This window comes from Choloepus didactylus, chromosome 6 (assembly GCF_015220235.1).
Source record: "Choloepus didactylus isolate mChoDid1 chromosome 6, mChoDid1.pri, whole genome shotgun sequence".
Lineage (NCBI taxonomy): Eukaryota > Metazoa > Chordata > Mammalia > Pilosa > Megalonychidae > Choloepus > Choloepus didactylus.
In genome coordinates this window covers 92,237,206-92,252,414 of record NC_051312.1, presented here as the reverse complement: position 1 = coordinate 92,252,414, position 15,209 = coordinate 92,237,206, and the positions used below count along the sequence as shown (strand labels likewise).

The 15,209-nt window shown below is 36.6% G+C and overlaps 2 protein-coding genes across 2 annotated transcripts in view; one reads left to right on the top strand and one right to left on the bottom strand.

Moving 5' to 3' along the window:
- The window catches only part of AQP11 (aquaporin 11), a 53,204-nt gene that overhangs the window by 5,714 nt on the left and 32,281 nt on the right, over positions 1 to 15,209 (bottom strand). The gene's annotated exons all lie outside the window — the stretch shown is intronic.
- CLNS1A (chloride nucleotide-sensitive channel 1A) overlaps positions 1 to 15,209 on the top strand; it is a 32,278-nt gene that overhangs the window by 8,185 nt on the left and 8,884 nt on the right. Inside the window, exon 2 of the mRNA XM_037840809.1 lies at positions 10,814 to 10,950. Within this exon, the coding sequence (XP_037696737.1) occupies positions 10,814 to 10,950 (137 nt within the window). The remainder of the gene's footprint in view (positions 1 to 10,813; positions 10,951 to 15,209) is intronic.

The following is a 15,209-nucleotide window of genomic DNA, read 5'->3' as shown; positions in this document are numbered from 1 at the left end:
TTGTATTTCCTCTTCAGAGAACTGTCTTTTCATATCTTTTGCCCATTTTATAATTGGGCTGTCTGTACTATTGTCATTGAGTTGGAGGATTTCTTTGTATATGCAAGATATCAGTCTTTTGTCAGATACATGGTTTCCAAAAATTTTTTCCCATTGAGTTGGCTGCCTCTTTACCTTTTTGAGAAATTCCTTTGAGGTGCAGAAACTTCTAAGCTTGAGGAGTTCCCATTTATCTATTTTCTCTTTTGTTGCTTGTGCTTTGGGTGTAAAGTCTAGGAAGTGGCCTCCTAATACAAGGTCTTGAAGATGTTTTCCTACATTATCTTCTAGGAGTTTTATGGTACTTTCTTTTATATTGAGATGTTTGGTCCATTTTGAGTTAATTTTTGTGTAGGGGGTGAGGTAGGGGTCCTCTTTCATTCTTTTGGATATGGATATCCAACTCTCCCAGCCCCATTTGTTGAAAAGACCATTATGGCTCAGTTCAGTGACTTTGGGGGCCTTATCAAAGATCAGTCGGCCATAGATCTGAGGGTCTATCTCCGAATTCTCAGTTCGATTCCATTGATCTATATGTCTATCTTTGTGCCAGTACCATGCTGTTTTGGCAACTGTGGCTTTGTAATAAGCTTCAAAGTCAGGGAGTGTAAGTCCTCCCACTTCGTTTTTCTTTTTTAGAGTGTCTTTAGCAATTCAAGGCATCTTCCCTTCCCAAATAAATTTGATAACTAGCTTTTCCAAGTCTGCAAAGTAGGTTGTTGGAATTTTGATTGGGATTGCATTGAATCTGTAGATGAGTTTGGGTAGAATTGACATCTTAATGACATTTAGCCTTCCTATCCATGAACATGGAATATTTTTCCATCTTTTAAGGTCCCCTTCTATTTCTTTTAGTAGAGTTATGTAGTTTTCTTTGTATAGGTCTTTTACATCTTTGGTTAAGTTTATTCCGAGGTACTTGATTTTTTTAGTTGCTATTGAAAATGGTATCTTTTTCTTGAGTGTCTCTTCAGTTTGTTCATTTCTAGCATATAGAAACATTACTGACTTATGTGCATTAACCTTGTATCCCGCTATTTTGCTAAATTTGTTTATTAGCTCTAGTAGCTGTATCGTCGATTTCTCAGGGTTTTCTAGATATAAGATCATATCATCTGCAAACAATGACAGTTTTACTTCTTCTTTTCCAATTTGGATGCCTTTTATTTCTTTGTCTTGCCGGATTGCCCTGGCTAGCACTTCCAGCACAATGTTGAATAACAGTGGTGACAGCGGGCATCCTTGTCTTGTTCCTGATCTTAGAGGGAAGGCTTTCAGTCTCTCACCATTGAGTACTATGCTGGCTGTGGGTTTTTCATATATGCTCTTTATCATGTTGAGGAAGTTTCCTTCAATTCCTACCTTTTGAAGTGTTTTTATCAAAAAGGGATGTTGGATTTTGTCAAATGCTTTTTCAGCATCTATTGAGATGATCAATTGATTTTTCCCTTTCGAGTTTTTAATGTGTTGTAATACATTGATTGTTTTTCTTATGTTGAACCATCCTTGCATGCCTGGAATGAACCCCACTTGGTCATGGTGTATGATTTTTTTTTTTTTTTTTTTTTTTTCAGACCTAAACGATATTTTTATTTCTTGATAGTTTTGAAAATTTTCACAAAGCAATTATTTTCTTCATAACGGGCCTTCTCTTTTTTTTTTTTTTTTTTTAATCATTTTATTGAGATATATTCACATACCACGCAGTCATACAAAACAAACCGCACTCTCGATTGTCCACAATACCATCACATAGTTGTACATTCATCACCTAAATCAATCCCTGACACCTTCATTAGCACACACACAAAAATAACAAGAATAATAATTAGAGTGAAAAAGAGCAATTGAAGTAAAAAAGAGCACTGGGTACCTTTGTCTGTTTGTTTCCTTCCCCTACTTTTCTACACATCCATCCATAAACTAGACAAAGTGGAGTTTGGTCCTTATGGCATTCCCAATCCCACTGTCACCCCTCATAAGCTACATTTTTATACAACTGTCTTCGAGATTCATGGGTTCTGGGTTGTAGTTTAACAGTTCCAGGTATCCACCACCAGCTACCCCAATTCTTTAGAACCTAAAAAAGGCTGTCTAAAGTGTGCGTAAGAGTGCCCACCAGAGTGATCTCTCGGCTCGTTTTGGAATCTCTCTGCCACTGAAGCTCATCCCATTTCCTTTCACATCCCCCTTTTGGCCAAGAAGATGTTCTCCATCCCACGACGCCGGGTCCACACTCCTCCCCGGGAGTCACACTCCACGCTGCCAGGGAGATTCACTTCCCTGGGTGTCTGATCCCACGTAGGGGGGAGGGCAGTGATTTCACCTTTCAAGTTGGCTTAGACAGAGGGAGAGGGCCACATCTGAGCAACAAAGAGGCATTCAGGAGGAGACTCTTAGGCACAAATACAGGGAGGCCTAGCCTCACCTTTGCAGCAACCGTCTTCCCAAGGGTAAAACTTATGGTAGAGGGCTCAACCCATCAAACCACCAGTCCCCTATGTCTGTGGTCATGTTAGCAACCATGGAGGTGGGGTAGGCGAATACCCCTGCATTCTCCACAGGCTCCTCAAGGGGGCACTACATCTTTTTTTTTTTTTTTCCTTGTTTGTCTTTTTTCTTTCTTTTTTTTTTTTTTAACTTTCCCTTCTTTTTTAAATCAACTGTATGAAAAAAAAAGTTAAAAAGAAAACAAACATACAATAAAAGAACATTTCAAAGAGACCATAACAAGGGAATAAGAAAAAGACAACTAACCTAAGATAACTGCTTAACTTCCAACATGTTCCTACTTTACCCCAAGAAAGTTACATAATATAGCAACATTTCAGTGAACTTGTTCCTACTACATCCATCAGAAATTAACAGACCATAGTCATTTCTGGGCATCCCCAGAACGTTAAATAGCTTATCTGTTCTTCTTGGATTATTGTTCCCCCTTCCTTAATTGCTCTCTACTGCTAGTTCCCCTACATTCTACATTATAAACCATTTGTTTTACATTTTTCAAAGTTCACATTAGTGGTAGCATATAATATTTCTCTTTCTGTGCCTGGCTTATTTCGCTCAGCATTATGTCTTCAAGGTTCATCCATGTTGTCATATGTTTCACCAGATCGTTCCTTCTTACTGCCGCGTAGTATTCCATCGTGTGTATATACCACATTTTATTTATCCACTCATCTGTTGAAGGACATTTGGGTTGTTTCCATCTCTTGGCAATTGTGAATAATGCTGCTATGAACATTGGCGTGCAGATATCTGTTCGTGTCACTGCTTTCCGATCTTCCGGGTATATACTGAGAAGTGCAATCGCTGGATCGAATGGTAGCTCTATATGTAGTTTTCTAAGGAACTGCCAGACTGACTTCCAGAGTGGCTGAACCATTATACAGTCCCACCAACAATGAATAAGACTTCCAATTTCTCCACATCCCCTCCAGCATTTGTAGTTTCCTGTTTGTTTAATGGCAGCCATTCTAATCGGTGTTAGATGGTATCTCATTGTGGTCTTAATTTGCATCTCTCTAATAGCTAGTGAAGCTGAACATTTTTTCATGTGTTTCTTGGCCATTTGTATTTCCTCTTCAGAGAACTGTCTTTTCATATCTTTTGCCCATTTTATAATTGGGCTGTCTGTACTATTGTCATTGAGTTATAGGATTTCTTTATATATGCAAGATATCAGTCTTTTGTCAGATACATGGTTTCCAAAAATTTTTTCCCATTGAGTTGGCTGCCTCTTTACCTTTTTGAGAAATTCCTTTGAGGTGCAGAAACTTCTAAGCTTGAGGAGTTCCCATTTATCTATTTTCTCTTTTGTTGCTTGTGCTTTGGGTGTAAAGTCTAGGAAGTGGCCTCCTAATACAAGGTCTTGAAGATGTTTTCCTACATTATCTTCTAAGAGTTTAATGGTACTTTCTTTTATATTCAGATCTTTGGTCCATTTTGAGTTAATTTTTGTGTAGGGGGTGAGGTAGGGGTCCTCTTTCATTCTTTTGGATATGGATATCCAACTCTCCCAGCCCCATTTGTTGAAAAGACCATTATGGCTCAGTTCAGTGACTTTGGGGGCCTTATCAAAGATCAGTCGGCCATAGATCTGAGGGTCTATCTCTGAATTCTCAATTCAATTCCATTGATCTATATGTCTATCTTTGTGCCAGTACCATGCTGTTTTGGCAACTGTGGCTTTATAATAAGCTTCAAAGTCAGGGAGTGTAAGTCCTCCCACTTCGTTTTTCTTTTTTAGAGTGTCTTTAGCAATTCGAGGCATCTTCCCTTTCCAAATAAATTTGATAACTAGCTTTTCCAAGTCTGCAAAGTAGGTTGTTGGAATTTTGATTGGGATTGCATTGAATCTGTAGATGAGTTTGGGTAGAATTGACATCTTAATGACATTTAGCCTTCCTATCCATGAACATGGAATATTTTTCCATCTTTTAAGGTCCCCTTCTATTTCTTTTAGTAGAGTTATGTAGTTTTCTTTGTATAGGTCTTTTACATCTTTGGTTAAGTTTATTCCGAGGTACTTGATTTTTTTAGTTGCTATTGAAAATGGTATCTTTTTCTTGAGTGTCTCTTCAGTTTGTTCATTTCTAGCATATAGAAACATTACTGACTTATGTGCATTAATCTTGTATCCCGCTACTTTGCTAAATTTGTTTATTAGCTCTAGTAGGTGTATCGTCGATTTCTCAGGGTTTTCTAGATATAAGATCATATCATCTGCAAACAATGACAGTTTTACTTCTTCTTTTCCAATTTGGATGCCTTTTATTTCTTTGTCTTGCCGGATTGCCCTGGCTAGCACTTCCAGCACAATGTTGAATAACAGTGGTGACAGCGGGCATCCTTGTCTTGTTCCTGATCTTAGAGGGAAGGCTTTCAGTCTCTCACCATTGAGTACTATGCTGGCTGTGGGTTTTTCATATATGCTCTTTATCATGTTGAGGAAGTTTCCTTCAATTCCTACCTTTTGAAGTGTTTTTATCAAAAAGGGATGTTGGATTTTGTCAAATGCTTTTTCAGCATCTGTTGAGATGATCAATTGATTTTTCCCTTTCGAGTTTTTAATGTGTTGTAATACATTGATTGTTTTTCTTATGTTGAACCATCCTTGCATGCCTGGAATGAACCCCACTTGGTCATGGTGTATGATTTTTTTAATGTGTCTTTGGATTCGATTTGCAAGTATTTTGTTGAGGATTTTTGCATCTATATTCATTAGGGAGATTGGCCGGTAGTTTTCCTTTTTTGTAGCATCTTTGCCTGGTTTTGGTATTAGATTGATGTTAGCTTCATAAAATGAGTTAGGTAGTGTTCCATTTTTTTCAATGTTTTGAAAGAGTTTGAGTAAGATTGGTGTCAGTTCTTTCTGGAAAGTTTGGTAGAATTCCCCTGTGAAGCCATCTGGCCCTGGGCATTTATTTGTGGGAAGATTTTTGATGACTGATTGGATCTCTTTGCTTGTGATGGGTTGGTTGAGGTCTTCTATTTCTTCTCTGGTCAGTCTAGGTTGTTCATATGTTTCCAGGAAATTGTCCATTTCCTCTACATTATCCAGTTTGTTGCCATACAGTTGTTCATAGTATCCTCTTATAATTTTTTTAATTTCTTCAGGATCTGCAGTTATGTCACCTTTTTCATTCATTATTTTGTTTATATGGGTCTTCTCTCTTTTTGATTTTGTCAGTCTAGCTAGGGGCTTGTCAATCTTGTTGATCTTCTCAAAGAACCAACTTTTGGTGATATTTATCCTCTCTATTGTTTTTTTGTTCTCTATGTCATTTATTTCTGCTTTAATCCTTGTTATTTCTTTTCCTGTACTTGGTTTAGGATTGGTTTGCTGTTCATTTTCTAGCTTCTTCAGTTGATCCATTAGTTCTATGATTTTGGCTCTTTCTTCCTTTTTAATATATGCGTTTAGTGCTATAAATTTCCCCCTTAGCACTGCTTTTGCTGCATCCCATAGGTTTTGGTATGTTGTGTTCTGATTTTCATTCGTCTCTATATATTTAGCAATTTCTCTTGCTATTTCTTCTTTAACCCACTGATTGTTTAGGAGTGTGTTGTTTAACCTCCAGGTATTTGTGAATTTTCTAAGTCTCTGATGGTTATTGACTTCTAATTGTATTCCATTGTGGTCAGAGAATGTGCTTTGAATAATTTCAGTCTTTTTAAATCTATTGAGGCTTGTTTTATGTCCCAGCATATGATCTATTCTGGAGAAAGTTCCGTGAGCACTAGAAAAGTATGTGTATCCTGGTGATTTGGGATGTAATGTCCTGTAGATGTCTGTTAAATCTAATTCATTTATCAGATTGTTTAGGTTTTCAATTTCCTTCTTGGTCTTCTGTCTGGTTGATCTATCTATAGGAGAGAGTGATGTGTTGAAGTCTCCCACAGTTATTGTGGAAACATCAATTGCTTCCTTTAGTTTTTCCAGTGTTTCTCTCATGTATTTTGTGGCACATTGATTGGGTGCATAGACATTTACGATTGTTATTTCTTCTTGCTGAATTGCCCCTTTTATTAGTATGTAGTGGCCTTCTTTGTCTCTCAAAACATCCCTGCATTTGAAGTCTATTTTATCTGAGATTAATATTGCTACACCTGCTTTCTTTTGGCTGTAGCTTGCATGAAATATTTTTTTCCATCCTTTCACTTTCAGTTTCTTTGTGTCCCTATGTCTAAGATGAGTCTCTTGTATGCAACATATTGATGGTTCATTTTTTTTGATCCATTCTGCGAATCTATATCTTTTAATTGGGGAGTTTAATCCATTTACATTCAACGTTATAACCGTGAAGGCATTTCTTGAATCAGCCATCTTATCCTTTGGTTTATGTTTGCCATATTTTTCCCCTCTCTCTATTAATATCCTTTATTGTACCCATACCGAATCTCTTTAGTACTGAACCTTTCTCCAAGTCTCTCTGTCCTGTCTTTGTTTCTCTGTCTGTAGGGCTCCCTTTAGTATCTCCAGTAGGGCAGGTCTCTTGTTAGCAAATTCTCTCAGCATTTGTTTGTCTGTGAAAAATTTAAGCTCTCCCTCAAATTTGAAGGAGAGCTTTGCTGGATAAAGTATTCTTGGCTGGAAATTTTTCTCACTCAGAATTTTAAATATATCGTGCCACTGCCTTCTCGCCTCCATGGTGGCTGCTGAGTAGTCACTACTTAGTCTTATGCTGTTTCCTTTGTATGTGGTGAATTGTTTTTCTCTTGCTGCTTTCAGAACTTGCTCCTTCTCTTCTGTGTTTGACAGTGTGATCAGTATATGTCTCGGAGTGGGTTTATTTGGATTTATTCTATTTGGAGTTCGCTGAGCATTTATGATTTGTGTATTTATGTTGTTTAGAAGATTTGGGAAGTTTTCCCCAACAATTTCTTTGAATACTCTTCCTAGACCTTTACCTTTTCTTCCCCTTCTGGGACACCAATGAGTCTTATATTTGGACGTTTCATATTATCTATCATATCCCTGAGGTCCATTTCGATTTTTTCAATTTTTTTCCCCATTCTTTCTTTTATGCTTTCATTTTCCATTCTGTCATCTTCCAGGTCACTGATTCGTTGTTCAACTTCCTCTAGTCTTGTACTATGAGTATCCAGAATCTTTTTAATTTGGTCAACAGTTTCTTTAATTTCCATAAGATCATCCATTTTTTTATTTAGTCTTGCAATGTCTTCTTTATTCTCTTCTAGAGTCTTCTTGATTTCCTTTATATCCCGTACTATGGTCTCATTGTTCATCTTTAGGTCTTTGAGTAGCTGCTCTAGGTGCTGTGTCTCTTCTGGTCTTTTGATTTGGGTGCTTGGGCTTGGGTTATCCATATCGTCTGGTTTTTTCTAATGCTTTATAATTTTCTGTTGTTTTTGGCCTCGTGGCATTTGCTGAACTTGATAGGGTTCTTTTAGGGTTTGTAGACCTATTGAAGTCCTTATCTCTAATTTATCAGATCTACAGCTTCGTGGAGTACTTTCTCTAACTAACCAGCAGGTGGCGTCCACGAGCCACCTGTTCTCCACAAGCCAGTTCTCCCCTGCTTAGCCTTTTTGGTGAGTGGGGGAGTGAGTCTTGTGGGGCCCAATTGGTGTACCAAGCTTGCGTGTGTAGTTGGTGTTGCCTGCCCTGTATGTGGGGCGTGTTTCTGGGCAGTTGGGGAGGGGGGTGGCCCTAACAATCAAATCTCCCTGATGATCCTAGAGTTTTAAAGCTGCTGCAATAGTCTAATCCTTCAGTTCAGTCCTGCCACAGTTTGTCTCTGCCACTGACCCACAAGTCTTTGGTATTGGCGTATGGCTCCTGAGACTTGCAAGTGGGCCCCTCTTCCAGGCCGTGCACCCCGGGTCCTCTGTTGAGGGATGACTGTGCTATGTCACAGGTGAGTGCCATCCCCCCAGGGCAGTTCTGGGCTGCTGGGCTGTGTAAGGAGGCTCCCAGTCTGCTCAAATGATGGCTGAATGGGGCTTTGTTAATTCACACTGCTCCACCTTCCCAGCTCTGGGACAATCAGCTGAGGTTGCAGGGAAGGCTAATGTCCACACCCAGTTTTGTGGTGTGTGCCTGTTATTTGAAGCACTTCCGTCACACTGGGTTGTCTGGGGCAGCTCTGGGCTATGGGGCTGGCGATGGGCAGGAGTGTTTCCTGTCCACCAGGATGGTGGCTGTGAGCGGACACCCCCCTTTTCTTGGGAAGTTGTGGTGTTTAGTGAATTTTCTCAGCCACTGGATTATTGCCTTTTGTCTCAGAGCTCTCTTAGTTCTGCTCTTGACTTGACGTGCCCAAATTGCAATTCTTTGAAGCTTTCTGTATTGGGCTTCTTAGAGTAATTGTTTTAGAAAAAGAAAAAAGGTTTAAAAAAAAAAAAAAAAAAAAAGGGCCTTCCTCAGAGATCTAATGGGTTATTGAAATGCTAATAGACAAAGCAGCCAGGGCCATTAAGGAAAGGTCCACAGGGCAGAGAGATCAGCTTTTCTTCGGGATTTGCATATGCGCCTCAAGGCCTGAGCTCCGCCCTTCCCCTTTCTGTGTTCACCAGAACTCCAAAAATCCTCTGCTTTTATTTTGGAGTTTTTTGCGTTATTTTTTTTTTCTATGCCTGTCTCCTCTCTGCTGGGCTGGCAGCTCTCAGATTCTCTGGTGTCTGGTCTCAGTCTATCTATGGTTGGAGTATGAATCAGTAGAATGAGTTTCTGAGAAGGGCTACCACTGCAGTTCTCCCTTCTCCTTCCCGGAGCTGGCAGCCCCTCCTCCCACGGGACTGAGCCTGGCAGGGAGGGGCGCGGGTCCCCTGGCCGCAAAAACTTACAGATTTTGCTGATCTCAGCAGTTCGACATTTTCATGAGTGTTGTATGAAGTATGCCCGAAGTCAGATTGCTCTGTGGTGTCCCATCCACGCAGTTCCTGGCTTTTTACCTACTTTCCTGGAGGAGTAACTAAAACTTACAGCTCACCAGTCTGCCATCGCAGCTTTCTCGGCATTTACTTTTATGAGTGGTTGTATACAATTTACCCATATCTTAATCCTCCCAAGCCTCTCATTTAGCCTAGGTATTAGAACATTGACTGTAATTTAACAATCTAACTTTTTTTTAAATAACTACTTTATTGAGATGATTCACATAGCATACAATTCTCCCATTTAAAGTGTACAATTCATTGATTTTTAGTATATTCACAGGGTTGTGCAACCATCACCACAATCAATTTTAGAATATTTATATTACCCCGAAAGAAGCCCTGTACCCATTAACAGTCACTCCCTATTTTCCCCCAAGGCCCCTCCAGCCCTATTCAACTGCTATATTATATTAGCTTTTATTGAATTAACATTTTTTGTGTGTGGCTTCTTCAGGATCTTTTGCTTACTTTGTTGTTGTTAAGTGGTACAGTTCCAGATGGGTGAAGTATTGCCCAAAAAATTAACCAGTCCCACTCGAACTCAACATACTGATTTTGATTGATATGTTTCCTCTGTTATACCAGTAAGATAATTGCATTTGGCCACATTTAAGGGAGAATTAGAGGTTGCTCATCCCTGGATTTCTCCTAAAGCTGCAGAATAAATGAAAGGCTTCATAGTCTTATCTTTTAAGGTGATAATGATTTTCTTAACTAAATACCTAAATGAGAGTGATTACAGATTTTATGTATATGTCATTTATTGTAGAATTAGTGGGAAAATTCATGATTACCAGGTTTTTATTGCGTATTTACCTGCTGAGCACTATGCTAATGGTTTTGAAGAATGTTATATAAAGGAATATGACAGGTTCTGTTGTCAAGTAGCTCATATTTTATTAGGGTACATATAAATTTCATTACCAAGAATGAAGTGCTAAATGGTATATTATTGAGCATAAGTGTAGTTTAGAAAATGATGAGATCATTATGGACTAGAGTAGTTGGAGGGAGGGTTCATGGAGAAGCTGGGTGTTAGCCAGATGAGAATTTGTAAAAGCAAAGAGGGAGCCTGTAAACATTCAAAATTATGCATGAAAGTCAAAGAAACACACATGTGACTTAGAAAGATTGCATTTCAAATCTATTCTAATTTATACTTAAAAGAAAAGAGAACAGCATTGGTCTTAAAGAAAATCCAATTCCTACTGCTGGATTTTCTTATTTTAGAATAATTCTAAACGATAAACTTAAATTTATTCACATGCATGAAGATGTCTAAGCTGAACTTAACCTTTATAAACTTTGAGATGCTAAATTAGGATTTAGTTTCCTAAAAATAATCTACTGAAAACATGTTTTTCAGCCGCCTGTCTTGGTTAGATGGCTCTGGATTAGGATTCTCTCTGGAATACCCCACCATTAGTTTACATGCTGTGTCCAGGGACCTAAGTGCTTATCCGCGAGAGCATTTGTATGTTATGGTGAATGCCAAATTTGGAGGTATGTATGATGTGATTTAATCTCGCATTTTCTTTGGTAGCAAATTATATATTAAAAAATAGTCTTTGATAATAAGCAAGGTAATTGTCAAGCCATTAACCCACTTTGGATAATAGTTTGTTAAGCAGAATTTCAGCCAGTGAAATAATTTCTACACTTTGAAGTTCTTATATAGGCATTCGTTTGTATGTGTCAGCCTTTAATTTGTAAAGTTTTACATTTAGAATTCTTCAGTTATTGTGGATTTGCATTTCTAAATTTTCCTCTTAAGTTTAAATGTTTATTCTCTTGTTTTCTTTTATTTTTTTGTGCAATTTTATTGAGATATATTTACATAACATAGAGTTCTCCAAAGTTTATGAATAACTAATTGTACACTTTAAAAGCATTTATATTTGGCACCTTTAAGTCCTTGGTTCAGTATTGTTAGTGCTTTCTAGAGTTTAGCATAGAACAATTTTCTGTTTTGTTATAGCAGTAGTTCTCAATGGAGTATGATTTTGGCCCCTCAGGAGACAGTCAACAATGACATTTTTGATTGTCATGACTTCGGGGAGGGGTGTTCTGCATCTAGAGGGTAGAGGCCGAGGATGCTATTAAACATCCTACAATACATAGGACAGCCCCCACAACAAAGAATTATTTGGCCCAACAGCACAGTAGTACCAAGGTTGGGAAACTATGAGTTATAGAATTCCCAAGTTCTGCTGTTAGAGATATCCAAAGATTCATAAAAATCTAGTGAAGACGTTGAAAAAATGGGTAAGAAAGATAGAAAAAAATTGATGTTTCAAGTTGACCATGGGTTGTAGGAATTCCGAATGAGAAACAGTTAGATACCAAATATAAACTTGCTTTTGATTTTATAAGTGCAACTAAATGAGAAGTTTATGTAATATATTGTGTTAGTTAATATGTTCATCTTTCATAGAAATGCAGAACTTTGGGATTGAAAGAATATTTTCATATCTTTAATAAACTTTAGCTTTTAAAATAATGGGTTGCTTTTCTTCAAAATAGTGTACAAGAGACAATCCCATGAGTTTGCCTGTTGAGCTGTTGTTCCTTCAAATTGGAATTTTAATATGACTGATATAATCTGACATTTTTATTCAGTCATGACACTAATTGTTTAGTAATTTTTAGGGCTTTTGGCAAGCCCTGCCTCCTCACCTCGTGGTAATGACTGTTTCAGCTCTCTGAAAATATTTTTGTTGTAAGATTTCAAATTCTTGCCATTGGAAAGAGACCAAACATAGATAAAAATCTAATGAAGTTTGAGAGGGTAAGGAAAAATAAATATCCATTTTCCAGGCTCTTGCCCTTGGAGTAAAATAAGACTTCCAAATGAGGAGGTGGTAGGCACAAAGTTCCCTTTCCATCTGTGTAAGTGCAACTGTGATTTTGTAACAAGAGTATTTTATGTTATGTTTAGTATAAAGCATTCATTCATTCATAGAAATGGAAAACTTGAGAGGTACTCCTGTCAGTCAATTACCGAATACTGGAGTGAAAGGCCGGGACATTGGCATAGGGCAAAGGTACATGTCAAGAGAAAAGGCTAGGAAGATAGAGTCTGAATAAATACTAATTAAGGGGAAAAGTACACTGAATAAAAAGACTATGTTAGTTAAGAAATTTTCATCTCTGACCTCAATTTCATTTTTTAAAAAAAAGAGGGGGATTGTATTAGAAAGGTTTAAAGAGACTGAAGGATAGCAGCCACTACTATGATCAAGCATGAAATGTCAAGTGATGGTGATGGTTGTATTTTCTTTTCCTGTTTGTAAAACTACTATATTACATTTCTATTTATTGCCTTACAGTAGATTCCTGAGAATATAAAAGAAATTGTTAATAGTGCTTTTTTCTGGAGAGAGAAACTTGAGGGGCATGGACTTAATTTTTCCTTTGAATCTAGTGATTTTTTTTTTTTACAGCAGCATATTTACTTTTATAATTTAAAAAATTATGTTCATTCAGTTATAAAATAATTAACAGTATACCATTTTTGTTTTTTAAAATGCATCGAACCATACTTTATTCAATTATTTAGAATTTAGTATTTTTTTACTATTTTACTTATATACAGAGAATGTACATACTTTGTCTAATTTAACAATATAATAACGCACACAGGACAGAAAAAGTCCTACTAATTTGTTATTTAAAACTGTTAATAGTGACCATTTGGGTTTTTTTCCTTTTATCCATATTTTCTAATTATTCTGCAGTAAACTTGTATGTCTTTTATATTATAAAAATAAAAGTTAAAAAAAAAAGTTTAAAAACAAAAAGATTTAGTGGCTAACCTCCCCACCCCCCAATAACAGATTCCTGTCAGTAGAATTACTTCATTAAAAGTAATCAACATTTTTAAAGCCCGTAACATATTTTGTCAAATTGCATCAGTTTACACTTTCAGTAGTAGTGTACCTTTCCACCTTATCTTTATCAACATGGAGAATTATTAACATTTTTTTAAATGGTAACTTTAATAAAAACACTTAATTTATATTTTTAAGATTAATAAACCTTTGAACATTTTTTTCATGCTGTGGGGATCTATTTAAATGTTTTGCTGACCTATATGTTTTTTTCCATTATGAAATAATACAAACATACTGAAAAGCATAGAGAGGAATAAAAAATTTTTCCATTATCCAATATCCAGCATAAATTCTAACATTTTTTTCATAATTACTCTATAGGAATACTGTTGAAATCTTTTTTTTGTACCCCTCTCCATTTCATTCCCTGTTCTCTGGCTCCAGAGCTAAACATTATCCTAAAGGTGGTCTGTCTTTCCTGTCCATGCTCTTATACTTTTGCTGAATATGTGTCTATCCATAAGCAATATAATGTTTTTAATTAAATGTTTTTTATTAGAGACACTGTGGGTTTACAGACCAATCATGCATAAAATAAGGATTCCCATACCCCACCCCACCACCAACACCTTGCATTGGTGTGGAACATTTTTTACAATTGTAGATAACACTTTGTCTATAATTGTTCTATTTTTTTTTAACAGTAGTTAACATTTGTTACATTTGATGAAAGATTATTAAAATAGTATTAACTATCATCCATAATTTACATTAGGTTTATTTTTTTCCCATAAACCTCCCTATCATTAACACCTTGTATTAGTGTTATACATTTGTTACAATTCATGAAAGAACATTCTTATACTTGTACTATTAACTATAGTCCTTCATTTACACTAGGGCATGTTGTATAGTCCTATATTTTATCCTTCAGTTTTTATTCTAGTAACATACACATCCTAAAGTTTCCCCTTTTGACTGCATTCACCTATACAGTTCAGTGCTGTTGTCTATGCTCACAATAATGTGCTGTCATCACTACCATCCATTTCCAAACTCCCTGTAATAGTTTTTCATATTTAAAAATTTGCTTGGTATCATATTCTGCGACTAGTTTTTTCATTCAGTTATATTTTAAAAATTTATCCATATTGATACATATAGATCATGTTCATTTTTAACTGCTTTATTTATAACAGTATGTAATATGACCAGGTTATAATACCTATTTTCTTTTTTATGAACATTAATTTTGTTTTTTTATTTTCACATCAAATCTTTGTGAAATCTATTTCATATCAAATATTTTCATATCATAAATATATACAGTACTTTAATATACTATCCATTTGTGTGCAAACTCCTTATGTTCTATGAAAGTTTTCTACAAAATATGTGCTTAGATGAGGAATTGCTGGGTAGTAGGATATGCAGGTTTCCAGAATGGTTTTAAGCTGTTTCAACTTTCACCAGCAGCATGTGCTTTATTGAACACTTTTATCTTTTTTTCTTGTCTACAGCCTTTGTTAATTTATCTGTTGAGTCAGTTAACTTTTATGGACCTTAGTTTTCTCATCTGCAAATTGCTGATGATGAATCACATCAGTGGTTTACAAGCTGTTGCCGAACCCTTTATTTCAAGATGAAAGATAAAACAGATGACAGTGGAACTCTCCTTACTAGAGCCCTGACTGTTTGGGCTTCTCCACACACCCACCATGGCCCCTGATGGTACCCTGGGGTCCCTAGAGTTCAGTGAAGCACAGTGTAACCAGACAAGAGACTATCCAGAGCCTCTTTTATCACTAGCATAACTATGTTCTTATACTTGGGAGTAAAAATTGAATTGCTGTATTTAGAGATTTCAGTAGTGTCCTTAAGGAAATCCTCTGAGGCTTGTTTAAAAAAAAAAATCAAACAACATCATTA